Raw genomic sequence first — 14,067 nt, 5'->3', positions numbered from 1 at the left:
TCATTTCCAAACATATATTTTAATTATGTGTTTCAGTTTTTAAGCCCTAAAGTTCTTGATTCTTGTAAATTCTTGTCAATATTGATAGGAACTAGTGAGATTAGTTTGTGCAGGGCCATACAGTACACTGCTTAAACAAAAATAAGATTTTTTGATACAGTCAATAGTTGCAAAGTGTGCAGTATATTGAGCACCAATGATTTGCTCAAAGCCTCAGCTAAAGTTTTCTACAATGATAACTTAATCTGTTGTTATTACAGCATAATTTGAGTGACACAAAAATCAATTTTGTTATGTAGTAAACCTTATTTCACATGGATCAGAATTTTCAAAAACTTTATAACAGCTCATGGTAAACTATACATGATCTGCCGTTTTGAAATGTGGTATAATTCATCATGTTTACCAATTACATCTAATCACCTCATTGTCAGGTGTTACTTGCCATGAATATTATTTTCTTTCTCCACAGATCCATAAAGCTGAAAGCCTAATTTCCGTATAACAAAATACAGCTTTTTATTGATTAACTTTAATCTTAATTCAAATTGAGTACAATTTCAGTAGATTGATGTACAGTAGCATTGTGTTTCTGCATAAAGAACGATCACATACCTCCTCAATTATGTAAAGGTTATGTTTCGCCTAGCCTTTTACTAGACGAAATTTCAGTAATTTGGCTTTTCACTCAAATATTGCACTTCCCACTTGATAATTTATTTCATTATTATGAAAGGACTGCAATCGTATAAAGAAAATGTTCACTATTACATTGTTATTTCTGCCTTCAAACCCCTCAAGAAAGAAGTGCTGGGACTGTTCTAACCTTCTCCCTCTTCCCCTATAAATTCCTCATCCTGTCTTTTGCCATATGGAGTGTTAACAAACCTGCTATTTCTCTCTCTCATCCCCTCTCAGTCACCAGCACACACCTGTTAATTATTAAGGGCAACAATCTCCTGCGAACTTGCAATCCTGCTGTCCGGCCTCTACGTCTCCCCTCAATGACACACTTTCTAATACAAAAATGGACTACCGCTACAGTACTTTAATAATGAAACTGTAATTTTAGCAAAGAATATTGGCCTAAAACTCTGTAATTAAGAACTTCACATAACTTAATTCCTACAGTTGGCTTGCTTTTCACGTCACTAGAACTCTTTTCAGCCGTGACTGAAAGGGTAACAGTATAAATGCACACCGGAAATTATTCCATAGAACACACATCTAAGAGAAGATATGCACTGAGGGCAAGGCGGAACAATACTGAGGCTGCACATAACTTTTATGTAAAGTTGGATTTATGCAATTCTGTAATTGAGTGAAATGTGTAGAATAATGCAAAATGTCTGAGACTGTTAGAATTGTAGTTGAGTGTAGTTGAGAATAAAGCAGTTTCGGTGCACATTTGATATTTTCTATAAAAGTAGATGATACTGTTAATACAAAATATACATTTGTTTGTTCTACTGTCGTCCCCTCACTGTGTCTTCATGGCTGTCAGTCCCAGCATTCCCATCTGGTCATCCAGCAGCTTCTAGGTCACCTAGATGCAAACAGCAAGAATTCTGCCACTGTGCGAGCTGGGATTGTGGAGGTGCTGTCAGAAGCAGCAGTTATAGCTGCCAGTGGCTCTGTTGGTAAGTTAAATCTGCACTGGTCTTGACTAAAACAAATTGAAACCTGCACAAATCCAAGGTAATTGATGTTTATGGTTTAAGAACTGTTTCCTTTCCTGTTTATAAAACAGAGCCTGTTGTTTAATATCAAGTTCAATACCAAATGCCAAGAGTTACCTTAACTTTAAATTAGCTTATTAGTCGTGTACAGGTGTGCAGTGTTAGAACCACTGATTGGTGTCCCAAGGCTTTTGACTTTTTTAGAAGTAGTAAATGTGTCATAATTGCAGATACACATACAAGGTACAGTAGGTGCGATTACTCATACTTTTTCAGAATCGCAAGCCATATAGTACTACTTAGACACTATTTAGGTCTGTTCAGGTTACTGGCAGATGACATTTACCATAGAAAAGTACATGTTATTACAAAGAGGTAGCAATATTATTAATTTTAAATATCAAAAGAGTTGTACTGAGCTAGAAGACATGAAGTATCAGAAAGCTCTAGTAGTTTTTGCTGACTTACCTCTTTTATTCTTGTGCAAATATGGATACGTAATAGAAGAGACCGCCTGAATGCTTGGATATGATGTTACAAGTGGAGACATACCAAACAGATTTGATAACATCAAATACAAAACATTAAAGAACTAGTTAAACATTAGTTTGGAAATTATGTTCATAATGAATGACCTCCATACAGTAGGGATATACAGTAGCTGCTTTGAAGCTAGTACAAATGACTTGCGCAGAAGTATAGAAAAGCATATTGGATCCTGAATTAAAATGTAATGTCTTAATTGACCTAATAAAGCCCTTGTTTCTGGTCCCCAGCCTTCCCTTTCTGAACCCTGGCCTAAAAATGAAATATCTTTATGGTAGCTTTAATAAGGGTGTCTCCTTGGATTCCAGGAATTATGTTCATGTTTTAATTTACTTAGTAAACCTTTTTTTTCTACCTTCATCTCCTCTCTGTCCTATAAGCCTGTGGTGTGCCTGGAGTACTGTAACATTAACATAATTTCTTCATTAAGAACTGCATTCTATGATATCTTAGCTCATCTAAGGAAAGCCCCTTTTTTGGCCTTTCTAATATTTTTACCTGTGTTTGCAGTACTAAGGAGTACCATATACTGGTTTCTTCAGATTAATTTAATATCTCCTATAACGTACCACTCTATGGGAAAAGAGCTGATAAAAACTTGTAAGCTGACTGGGAAACAGAGTGGGTGGTATTGATGGACACTTGGGTATTACTATAGGGTATTAGGACACTTGGAAGACTCAACCCCTTTGGTGTTTGTGGTACTTTATGGTACTTTTGCTTATGGGAATGCCCAAATGCCAGAAAGCTACTGGAGATCAGTTGCCACTACTTCTTCTGGATCTTTTAATTTTATGATCTAATTATGATCTTTATCTGAATGTCAAGATACAATATGAACAGCAACAGCAACATTGCTCCAGTGGATAACATGCTAACATGGCTAGAGTGAGTATTGTTTCTCCTGTCATAGTTTTAATAGAGATCTGGATTGCCAGATTAAACACACTAGTCCTTTTACAGTAATGTTTTGTGGGTTTTGTGTGGCAGTATGTAATATGTGGTCTTGGCTTTGCATACCTTGGTCATGATGGATATATATTTACTGCATCCTGGAAGTACATAGCGTGTCTCTTTCAATTTAAAATGATGTATAATACCAAAGCTGATGCCACTGTTTCAGGAGAATGGTTTTATGTACTGTACAGTACATCTATGCGTTCTCTGTTCTTTGCTCAACTTCACCTTATAACCACTAGAGGGACCTTGATCACTAAAATTGATTTGCGTTGTGTAGTGAACTGACATTGAGTTTGCAATGATCATGTTGTCTTTGGTTTGTGATGGGAATGTGGACAGGCTTGTAAACTTTTAATTTTTTTTCCTCAGTGTGGGAACTTTAATTAATTATGCAAACAAAATATTTGTCTCATTTCCTTTGGAAATATCAGAATACAATTCAAACCTGTATGACAGTTGTTTTTGATGATTAAATTAGGGAAGAAGGAGAAATCAATTGAATAGAATGTAGTTAAAAGCAATATGTGTGTTCAAATTCAGAAAAAATCCAGCCTACAACCCAGGATTTGGAGTTTGCACAATAATTTAAGGAGTGTATGATGGTTCCATAAATTGTTGGGTTTCCTTGTTTACTTTGGGATGTACTGTAAATGTTTCTTTGACTGAAAGTTGAAACAAGCCTGAGCTTACATTTATGGTTGATTCTCTCTTTTATTCTGATTAAGTATATTTCTAGCAATAGACATCACTATGACTACTGGTGGCACCAAAGGTTTATATTTTTATCAGCTCAGGCTCTCTTTCATTCAGCTTTAGATATAGCTCCCCATAGACAGATCTCAGTGTATTTCTTGAATGGATAAGAAATAATACATTAAAATAAGATTTCCTGTTGTGGTAGTGTTAGTAAACTAGATTGGTATACTGCTTTTCAGTGGACCACAGATTCCACACCGCTGGAATTATATTAAAGTGATGATTAAAGAGACAATGTGTTCTTGCGGGTACTTGCTGAGCTGTTCAACAAAGGCTCTGTCCATGGATACGAAAAAAACACTTTCTTAAACAGCCCTGTTGCCATTTTTATAAATATAAAGGTGGCCTACCTAAGAAAATGCCTGTTTTCTTCCCCTCTTCCACTTCACAAGCTAAATAAGGGGGCTTTCATGGTAAATGAGAGGTTAGGTAAAATAATAATCACATAGGAATTATTCTCATTCTTTATGTGCATCTCTAGGCCCTACTGTACTGGAAGTGTTCAACACTCTGCTCCGACAGCTTCGCCTCAGTGTTGACTATGAACTTACCGGATCCTATGACTCTTGTGTCAACATTGGCTCCAAAATCATCAAGGAGCACGAGGAGCGACAGCTTCAGGAAGCAGTCATCAAAACAATAGGTGATAATTCACACCACTTTCTCTTTTTCAACTACTGTACATGGACTCCCAAACCTTTTAAGTTTTTAAAGCTTCTATGTTTTGTCCCTCTTTCAATGTCACTGCTCCCTTTTGGTTGCCTAAACAAAAGTTGTCGAATTCAGACCAGCCAACAGCTGTCAACCTTGGGAAATGATCATTTATTTAGTGTTGTATCACTTTATTGTATCACTGTGCCTTTGACTTTGAGATTACAATGGTACTTAGTCTCTTTATATGTCACCACTACTTTGGTATAAACCATGAGGCCAAAATGAAGAATGCTTACAGTTTAATTCAGTGAGCACCCATCATGGTCTTACCTTCGTCTGTTTCTCTGAGGTATTCTCCATTGATCTCATTTATCACATTAAAAATAATGCCTAAACTATATATGACTTTTGCTTTGCTTTTCATGTGTTAACTGTACCTGAACTCTCATACTCCTCTTCCTATTTTTTTTCAGGGTCTTTTGCCAACACTCTCCCCACATACCAGAGATCAGAGGTCATGCTGTTCATTATGGGGAAGATCCCTGTGCCTGGTGTCCACCCCTCACTAGGCTCAGCCAATTCAGGGTAAGATAGTCTCCTGCATTGCCAATGATACTCTCCTTATGACGATCAGAGTTCAATTTAACCCGAAAGCTGTACCCTGAAATTGCCACACAACCCTTCTCACAGTTATTTAGCTGTAACAAGTTAATGATAAGATATTGCATTAATTCATTAAATTAACAGCTGGAACAACACATAGTATTTGTAGTGCTTCTCTTCTGGTGTACGTGCTACTGACATGACAGTCGATTATACTGTATAGGCTGGTAGAAGGTGTAGAGCTGTTTCCTGTTCCAGCCATTGCCTGTTGATGCCATTTTGAATGCTGGCATTCTCTCACTGCCATCTTAGTGTGAGGAAAGGTATCCACAAACTGAAGGAAGCTGTTGGATAAGTACCATCCCGAAAGGGCAATGTCCCTAACGGCATCACACATACTACAAAATCAACACGCTACATACCCGTGTAAACATTGCCTATAATATTAAAAAAACAGATGTGAAATTCTCAATGTGATGAAGATTGATGTTAATTTATTCATGCCCATAAAGCCCGTATAATTCCTATATATTTTCTGTTGCACATGGTCAGGATTTACACAGAGTTGAACACAAAAGGGAAGTAAGAGAGGCTAGGAGGTTCTATTCTTTTCATCAGGAAGCTCCTAGCTGTAATGGAAGGAAGCACGTTAATGTTTAATGAGTTCAGATCCAGCAGTATATTTAGATACCTTTGCAAGGTTAGATTCTAAAGTTGTATCTAGGCCTACAGTACAATTACATCATGACACGACACACTTATGGAAAATGTGACCTATTAGGACATTCTTTAGCTGAAGACATTCTTTTGTTTAAATTATATATTTTTTCGATTTCAGACCTAAGTTAGTTGTTTTAGTAGTATGATTGAGTACATTAAAGAACTAAAAATATAATTTAAGTAGATTCCTTTTTTCTCTCTCTACTTTTCTAGTCTCTTTAGGCTGTTTCTTTTCATCAATATTTTTTGTATCTTTCTCTTTTTAAAACTCAGAAAAGTCTTCTAATTCTGAATCAAAGATCTGGTTCAAGGCTTTTACTCTGCTTTGTGAATTAAGGAGAAAAATAGCTACAGCTCTTTGCTGACTCCCAGTATGGTGATTGCAGTTCTTTTCTTTTTTCTTCAGTGCTGAAGAGTGCACATAGAATCAAAGTCTCATTCTTTTTATTTAACAACAGTTTTATCTGAGTAGCAAGAGCCGTTGAAAGCTAGACTTAAAAGATTGAATCAAGGTGACTTATTAAAGGATAGTTTTGCTGATGACATTTAGGACTCCTTTTAAAAATCATACATATGTCAGAGAAATAGAAGTTGAGTGAAAGGCTCAGTCCATTCTCAGTTCTTAATTTACTTTTATGAACTGAAATGTTGAAGAACCTTTCAAGATTGCAGGATAGTAATTCAGTAGAAAAATGTTTAAAAATCGAAAATTATCCTTTGGTCTTCCAAAAAAACATCTAGTCTATTTTCTGAACTGTATGCTTTATCATTCATCTTTTATTCTGCTTTGTCCTTGCTTTATGCTTAATCCTTTATCTGTTTATTCTATGGAATCAAAACAGTTTTCTAGCTTTAATTAGTCTTGCTGTCATTGTTTTTAACATTTTCAACTTTGCATCTTGCACATCTGTGTAAATCATCTGTAAATTGTGCACAAGTTTTGTAACTGATTGTGAGGAGTAACTAGAAGTTATTAATGGCCTGTGAATATTATCTTAAGTCTTAGAAATTACTTAACCATAGTTTTTGTGTACTATTTACTTCAGTACCATACCATGGTACTTTTAAGTGTTATTAATGTATAGCATGTACATGCGAAGTTCTTCACCCTCCTTGAAAAACATTTTGTTGCTGTTTGAGCTTGAAATTATGACCGTTTCAAATAGGACATCATACTTAATAGTCTCTTTACTCAAAACGTTTAAAACCATAAAATGCCGACACTCTGTAAATACATTTCCAAATACGTTATTCAGTCCCTTTGCTACTACAATCCCTAAACCGTTTCACTTGGAAAAGAAAAGTTTGAAAGGTCACAAACTTAGTATGAAGGTCTCTGTGTACAATAGCCTTGTTAACAAATGTTAATCACCATAATGAATTTACCCATGTCATGTCTGTTAAACAAAATTGTCAGCGCACCTGCTGCAGAAAATATATTGTTATTTTTTATGATAAGAACGATGGGAATTTATTAGAGTTTCTGAATATATAAATGAACAATCTGACAAATTTGCATATTTCCATATTGAGACCAGCATTTCGAAATGCAAGGTTTTAAACTTTATATTTTGAATTATAGTTCTATTTAGTAAAATTATATGCAAACCATGTTAAGAATATTCGATTTTAATTTTAAAAAACATAATCATAATTAATTGCTGAAAATGCAATACCCTAATTATAGTCCAGCTAGGGAGTTTCAGCGACTTTACCATCTATCTAAATTGCAGTTAACTCTGCAAAAGAGACATTCTCCTAATGCTTTTAATTGCAAATTGTTTAAAATATTTGGTAATCAAAGTATATATCTAAGGAAGGTAGTCTTCCTATCCAGGGAATGTCAATTTTTTATTCAGTCAAAACATTAGCTTCTAGCTTCAGTTTTTAGTTTTGCTTTATGGAGTTTGCACTTTTAATATTAAATATTGTTGCAAAAAAATATACGTGGTATTGTGCAGAAATGGAAATCACACAATCTGCTTCTTTTCTAGAAGACTTTTGATGAATGTGAATGAATGAGCTTTTTATGAATGAGCTGAATGCGAATTCATGGAGATATAGGTGTGATAGAATAATAATAAATAATTCAGCAGGGTCTCCTTAATTGCGAATTTAACTTTCGCAAATTTGCTTATTCACTAGTCGGTCTGGCCAATGGGGATAGAAGAAGAGCAGAATGGGAGGAAACTGAGCCAAGGGTTATTATGCGCAACTTTTAAATTAGCTACATGACTGACTAGGAATGTGCGACAAATCTAGCTAGTGAATGAGCCTCTCTCTGCCCCAAGCTCAAGTACCCACGACTCAGCATCCGCATTTCAGTGTGGTCTTTTTGTCTGTTTTTGTGTTGTAATGAATGCACCTCCTTCTGTGTCAGTAGCAGGGGAAATGACAGGCTGACCATGACTTAACAGGCTCACTGGCAGACATCCACTCAATGCAGGGCATTCATGTTTTTTCTTTATTTTAGCTGAATCCAATTGTTTTAGTTAATGTCAATGTTATGTTTACGAACCTAAAGCAAATGCATTAGTACTTTAACTATCATGAAACGGCTGGTTATGTATGTCTTTTAATATACTGTAGTAGATTAATTGATGGTATACAGTAGGTGTGGAATTGGTTATATTGGTTATTGGTGAGTGTTTAGTGCAGAAATATATGTTGAAACTCCACTGTAGTTTACTCAGTGTTGCCCTGCACAGGCATTGTTTTTTTTTGGTTTGAATTTTTATTGCCTTTTAATATTAAAATCTTCATATTTCACTGCTAGTTTTTCAAATAATCTATTTTATTATTGATAAATAGTACATTAGTATAATTACTCACATGCAATATACAATTTTTCCATTTGCTGAGGTCCTAGTTTCATCTGAATATAGCAGATGACTAAAAATGGGTCCTTGTCAACTTTCGTATCTTAATATTTTTTCTTGTTACTCTTCCCAGGTTTGAAGGTAGCAGAATGATCCAAGTCATGCTGCTAAAATCACTATTACAGGTGAGAAACTTTTACCTTTGTGGTTTGAAGCATTCATGGTACTGTATTTTCTTGCACTAAGTACTGGGTGACCAATAACAGTTGTTCGTAGACATTATATCGATTTATTGTAAAGCTTATACATTAGGGCACTATTAGTGTCATTCCCCTAATATCCCCAAAATATTACGTTCTTCCTTTCAGAGGTTTCTATTTGTATGAAAATACAAAATAATATCAGAGACTTGAATTAAATGCTTGCACAATTACCAGTAGTGGCTGTGATGTTCAGTGCTTCTGATGTTGCGAGGTCAAACTGTAATCTCACCCTTCTGCTCTCTTACATATAAATACTTGCTTGCTATTCATAAATCTGCACATATCTTTTCCACCACTCACTGTTGCATTGCATACCAAATAACTTAATCAAACAAAGCTCATGCATAATATGTGTTTCTGATTCACTCTGAGCTACAGAGCTCGTTCTCTGATTAGTTCTGATTAGTTCTTGTGAAACTTTGTATATCTGAACTAACTTGCTCAAGCAAAACTCATGATCCAATAGCTTCATCATTAAATAATTTTATGTCAGTTTTGAGGTTCTTTTAATTTATTTTTGGGCTGTGATAGCTCTGACCTTTTGCCCAGGGCTGTCATAAAGTATTAAGTACACTGTCCCTTTGTATTCATGTGTTAATTTCATTGTAATTAGGATTTGACTGATCAACTGAAATGAGACTTTAACTTAACTTAACTTTCACAGGTTTAGTTGTATCAGTCCAAGATCAGAGAGGTTCCAAAAATTCCAAGATTTTGTTCAAAATGTTCAAACTAATTTAGGTTGGCATAGTGATGTGGATTTTCTAGAGAGTCCCTTTTACACAGAGTTTGCATGTTTTTCCTATGTTTGTATTGATTTTGCTAGGTGCTTCAATTTTCTCTTGTATTTCAAAGACGTTCTGTACTATCTAGGATAATTGGTACTGCTGAATTTCCCATGTGTGCATGAGTGGCCTAAGATAGACAGGTGTTGTGTGATTGAGTGCAGTCCCTAAGACCCTTATCAGGAATTAGTGCCTTTCAAATAATGGATAGATGTCAATGTATAACTAGAGTTATAACTGTAGTTGGTGTGGATTCAACTGAAGAAGTGGTATCTTATAAAAAATGTCCATGAACTTTTGTACAATTATTTTTGGTGAAAGCAAGTTAAGGGCAACCTCACTCCTCAACGTGATGTAGCTGAGCCCCAGTTTCTTCCTGATGGCCCTGATGACTTCACTCTCCACAGGTGACCACAGGCTTCCAGACCACCAACATGCTTACAGCTCTTCCCAGCTCCTTCCTGGACCCCCTGCTTTCCTTCACGCTCATGGAGGATGCAGAAATACGATTGCTGGTGTTGGAGATCCTGGTCAGCCTCATCGATCGCCATGATAACTGTCCAAAGTTCTCCACAATCAGGTGAGTAAACTTCACTGCTGTTCCTTCATCTTCCTGCTACCCCTGGAATCTGGTAGGAGTGTAGTTTCATCAGGAAATGGAAAGGCAGTGATTAATTAAAATGTTTTCCTTCTCTTCAAGATGTGCATTCATAAAGACAATTTCTAATCACCTTGGTCATGGTCTTTTTTTACTGGAATTTTATAGTGATTTGATATAATCGGTTTATATATTAGATATCTATATCAGTCTATCTATATTAGATTTTTGGATCAAATTTTATGTGTTTAGTTATTCAGTTAATAAAAAGGATTTTTTAAAGGTGAGCAAGTGGGAGGAACATGGAAATGCATTGAAAACGTTAAAACGTTAGGCAAGGGGTACATTTAATACAGAGGTCTGTGGGAGTCTGGAACATTTTTCTAAAGCACATGCTCCAGCCTCTTTCAAGAAACTTCTAAATGAGATTCTCAGGTCATTTAAGCTATGAGGAAACAAATGAACTAGGTGACCTAAATAGCAAGCTATAACCTTTATTATGTTCTTGTTTTAGTTTCTTTCACAGTCACATTTATTAATTGAAAGATTCAATGTATGATTTAAAGCAACAAAAAATATTTAAAGCATTTGCCGTTTTTAAGCCCTTCTTGGGAAGTATTGAAAACTTTTCCTCTCAAATCGGAGGAATGTTCTTAAGCTGTTACCCCTATGTGTCTACAGTGGTACTGTAATTAAATGTACTGTGTTTTTGTATGCAGCATCATATCTGATATCTCCGTGCTGAAGCTGAAAGTGGACAAGTGTTCACGTCAGGACAACCTCTTCATGAAAAAGGTTCAACTTAATTTGAGATATTTTGGCCTTAAAAATGTTATAAGGACACCTCATGTCCGTTGTTGGCAATATATTTGGAACACAGATAATCAGACCATGTTCCAATCATAGATCTTAAACAAGACGGCAGAGCTTATAGAACCTATTTTATTTCATAATTGTAATCATAATTGTCAAAAGCTTTTCAAGCGAAATGCAGAAGTTTAAAAAGTGGGTGAATTTTAAGAATTCATGGAGCATTGTGTTCTTTTGTTGGGTGGAAGGTTGCCTACTTGTAACTGACTTTGTTACATCTACCTGTTACAGCACTCGCAGCAGCTCTACAGACACATCTACTTGGCCTGTAAGGAGGAGAACAGTGGGCGGCCGCACTTTGAGACTTTGTACACCCTCCTGGCACTCATCAGCATGGAGCTTGCCAATGAGGAAGTAGTGGTGGACTTGATCAGACTTGCCCTTGCCATGCAGGTATGTCGTATGCCACTGAGTAACACTGTCCTCAGTCAGACTGGCGTTATCAGCGTCATTTGCTTTAGTCACAGATGGTCAATAGCTGATCAGCATTATGCGTTTGCTTAGAGTGAACTAAAGCGCCAATAATAATTTTACCAGAGCTTTAATATTTAATGTATGTGTTAATTGCGTTCATTTATTTAAGAAAGTTATCAAGCAAATTAAAAAGTCACCCTCTCAAATCCTTTAAGGGATTATGGAGCCAAGGAGTCAATGGCGTCATAATGAAAGATTCTTGTGTTTTAATTAGCTTGTATGTTTTATTAATCTGTTCCCACTCATTCCTTTCTCTGCCCTGAGAATTTCATTTACTTGAAAATTTTAATATGTCCACCGCATAGCTTCTTGCTACTTACCAGAGAAAAGTTTTTGATGTTAAAAACTCTCCTTGGGTAGCCTCTCAGTCTTGGGTAAGCTGAGTTCAGTGATTGCAGGTTTAAGCCTGGGTCACTATCCGACTGATCGAGATTTCCTCAGTCGGCAATGCACGATTGGCTGAGCTGCCAAAGAGAGTAATGTGGGATTGGTCAGCCAGGGGTGTCAGTGACACAGCAAGCCCTGTAGCCTCCCGGATGCATGCAGGTACAGTATGTGTTGCTGAACATTTGATATAGGGGTGTGGTACCTGTGAGGTGTTAAAAGAATGGATTGAAGATGGGAGGTTTGTGCACACATCTACAGTTGAGGAACTACAGTTCCTCAGTCTCCCCTTTGTGTGGTCAGGGGGTTCATAGCAAAAACACACAATTGCCTTTTGAACACTTAATGTGTATGACAAAAATTGGTAACTGGAAATTCTAATTCCAATTCTCTTTGGTAGAGGTTTACATGTATTTGTTTGAGTTATCAATTGATTTTGTATTCTAGGACCTGGCTCTAAACAATGAGGACAGTCTTCCAGTCTACAATCGCTGTGCTGTCCATGCCCTCTCTGCAGCTTACTTGAACCTCATATGTCAACTCACTACTGTCCCCGCCTTCTGTCAGCATGTCCATGAGGTCAGTTCTGTGTCAATCTGTGAAAAGATGGTCTAGATGTTTTTGTTCTGTTGTGTGTGTCTTTCATTCTGTTCCATCTGCTTTGCAGGTAATTGAAATGCGTCAGAAGGAGACTCCTTACTTGCTGCCAGAGGATGTGTTCGTTGAGAAACCCAGGTATGACATGGCTTCTAAGCAAAGTGGCAAAAGCTTTGCTAGAGCTCAGTGAGTTTGAGTTGATTATCAAGGCAGTATTTTGAGCTTTCTCAATGGAAAATAAAAATAGATCTGAGGAAAACATACTCGGTAAAGAATGTATATTTGGAAAAAACAGCTATTTGAAATTAAAAATAAATAGTTCACAATAAATTTTTCTTACCATGTTCTGGGAAAATGCTACCCAGCCACGTGGTTGTAGTAGATACTTTGGCTTCTTTCAAGAAACATGAAATCCTCAGATATATTAACTGCTCACTATCAAAAGGGCTAGATAAGCCTAATGTCTCCTCTCATTTCTAGCTTCATGTTTTTCTGTTAATAGGTTAGAATGGCAGGCACTGTTATTAAGACTATTTTTTTAATTTATTCCTTCAAAATTAAATTCTTTGAATTTGAATCATTCATGAGGTCTTTGCTGCTTTATGATTCTTCCCTCAGGATCCCAAAGTTACTGGATAAGCTGGAGGGAGAAGTCTTGTTTCTTCAAAGCAAAATCACTGAAGTGCTGGGAGGCAGTGGGTACAACACAGACAGACTAGCCACGCCATATATACCCCAGCTTACAGGTTGGATCACAGATCCTTTTTGTTGTCTTTTAATGTAATGTCTTTTAATCTAAGTCCTGCTTTTTAAAAAAGATCTGTGGGGGAAGATGTTATGAAGTGTTCAGGAAGTAAACCCTTGCATAGATAGCAAAACATTACTCATCTAAACTAATATATGCAGAAATTCCTTTCTGGATAGGGTTGTGATAGGGTTTATGATTATGGTTATCTGAATTTCCAAGAAATTTAAAGAAAACTGAGCTATGTTCAGGAAACAGAAATAATGGCTCTTTGCCACTTTTAACCTCTTTGTTTAGGAGTTTTTAAATATTCATCTTAATACACAAATCCTAATACACTAAAACCAATAACATTAGTGCAGGGTGTGATTTTTTTCACTTTCACTTGTGCATGTTTTAGTTAGGTGTGCTGTGGCCTCAGTTGTCCTGTTGTGTCATGTAACCTAGATGAGGATCGACTCTCGAAGAGAAAAAGCATTGGGGAGACCATCTCATTGCAAGTTGAGGTGGAGTCCAGAAACAGCCCAGAGAAAGAGGAGGTGAGAACAACTATTCGGTTGGCTTTCTAACTTTAATGAATGTTTCTGGATTCATCTATTGTCTAATAAAAGGTA

General features: G+C 36.3%; 1 protein-coding gene across 7 annotated transcripts in view; it reads left to right on the top strand.

The window, feature by feature from the left end:
* LOC102694395 (protein EFR3 homolog B) overlaps window positions 1-14,067 on the top strand; it is a 65,782-nt gene that overhangs the window by 38,827 nt on the left and 12,888 nt on the right. For all 7 annotated transcript variants that reach the window (XM_015351829.2, XM_015351821.2, XM_006626075.3 and 4 more), the window contains 11 exons: window positions 1,505-1,640; window positions 4,423-4,584; window positions 5,069-5,180; window positions 8,871-8,922; window positions 10,193-10,365; window positions 11,103-11,178; window positions 11,485-11,646; window positions 12,559-12,690; window positions 12,779-12,846; window positions 13,327-13,454; window positions 13,901-13,992. In XM_015351829.2, the coding sequence (XP_015207315.1) occupies window positions 1,505-1,640; window positions 4,423-4,584; window positions 5,069-5,180; window positions 8,871-8,922; window positions 10,193-10,365; window positions 11,103-11,178; window positions 11,485-11,646; window positions 12,559-12,690; window positions 12,779-12,846; window positions 13,327-13,454; window positions 13,901-13,992 (1,293 nt within the window). The remainder of the gene's footprint in view (window positions 1-1,504; window positions 1,641-4,422; window positions 4,585-5,068; window positions 5,181-8,870; window positions 8,923-10,192; window positions 10,366-11,102; window positions 11,179-11,484; window positions 11,647-12,558; window positions 12,691-12,778; window positions 12,847-13,326; window positions 13,455-13,900; window positions 13,993-14,067) is intronic.

This window comes from Lepisosteus oculatus, chromosome 2 (assembly GCF_040954835.1).
Source record: "Lepisosteus oculatus isolate fLepOcu1 chromosome 2, fLepOcu1.hap2, whole genome shotgun sequence".
Classification (NCBI taxonomy): domain Eukaryota; kingdom Metazoa; phylum Chordata; class Actinopteri; order Semionotiformes; family Lepisosteidae; genus Lepisosteus; species Lepisosteus oculatus.
The sequence above is the reverse complement of the archived record's forward strand: the minus strand, read 5'-3'. Positions and strand labels throughout refer to the sequence as shown.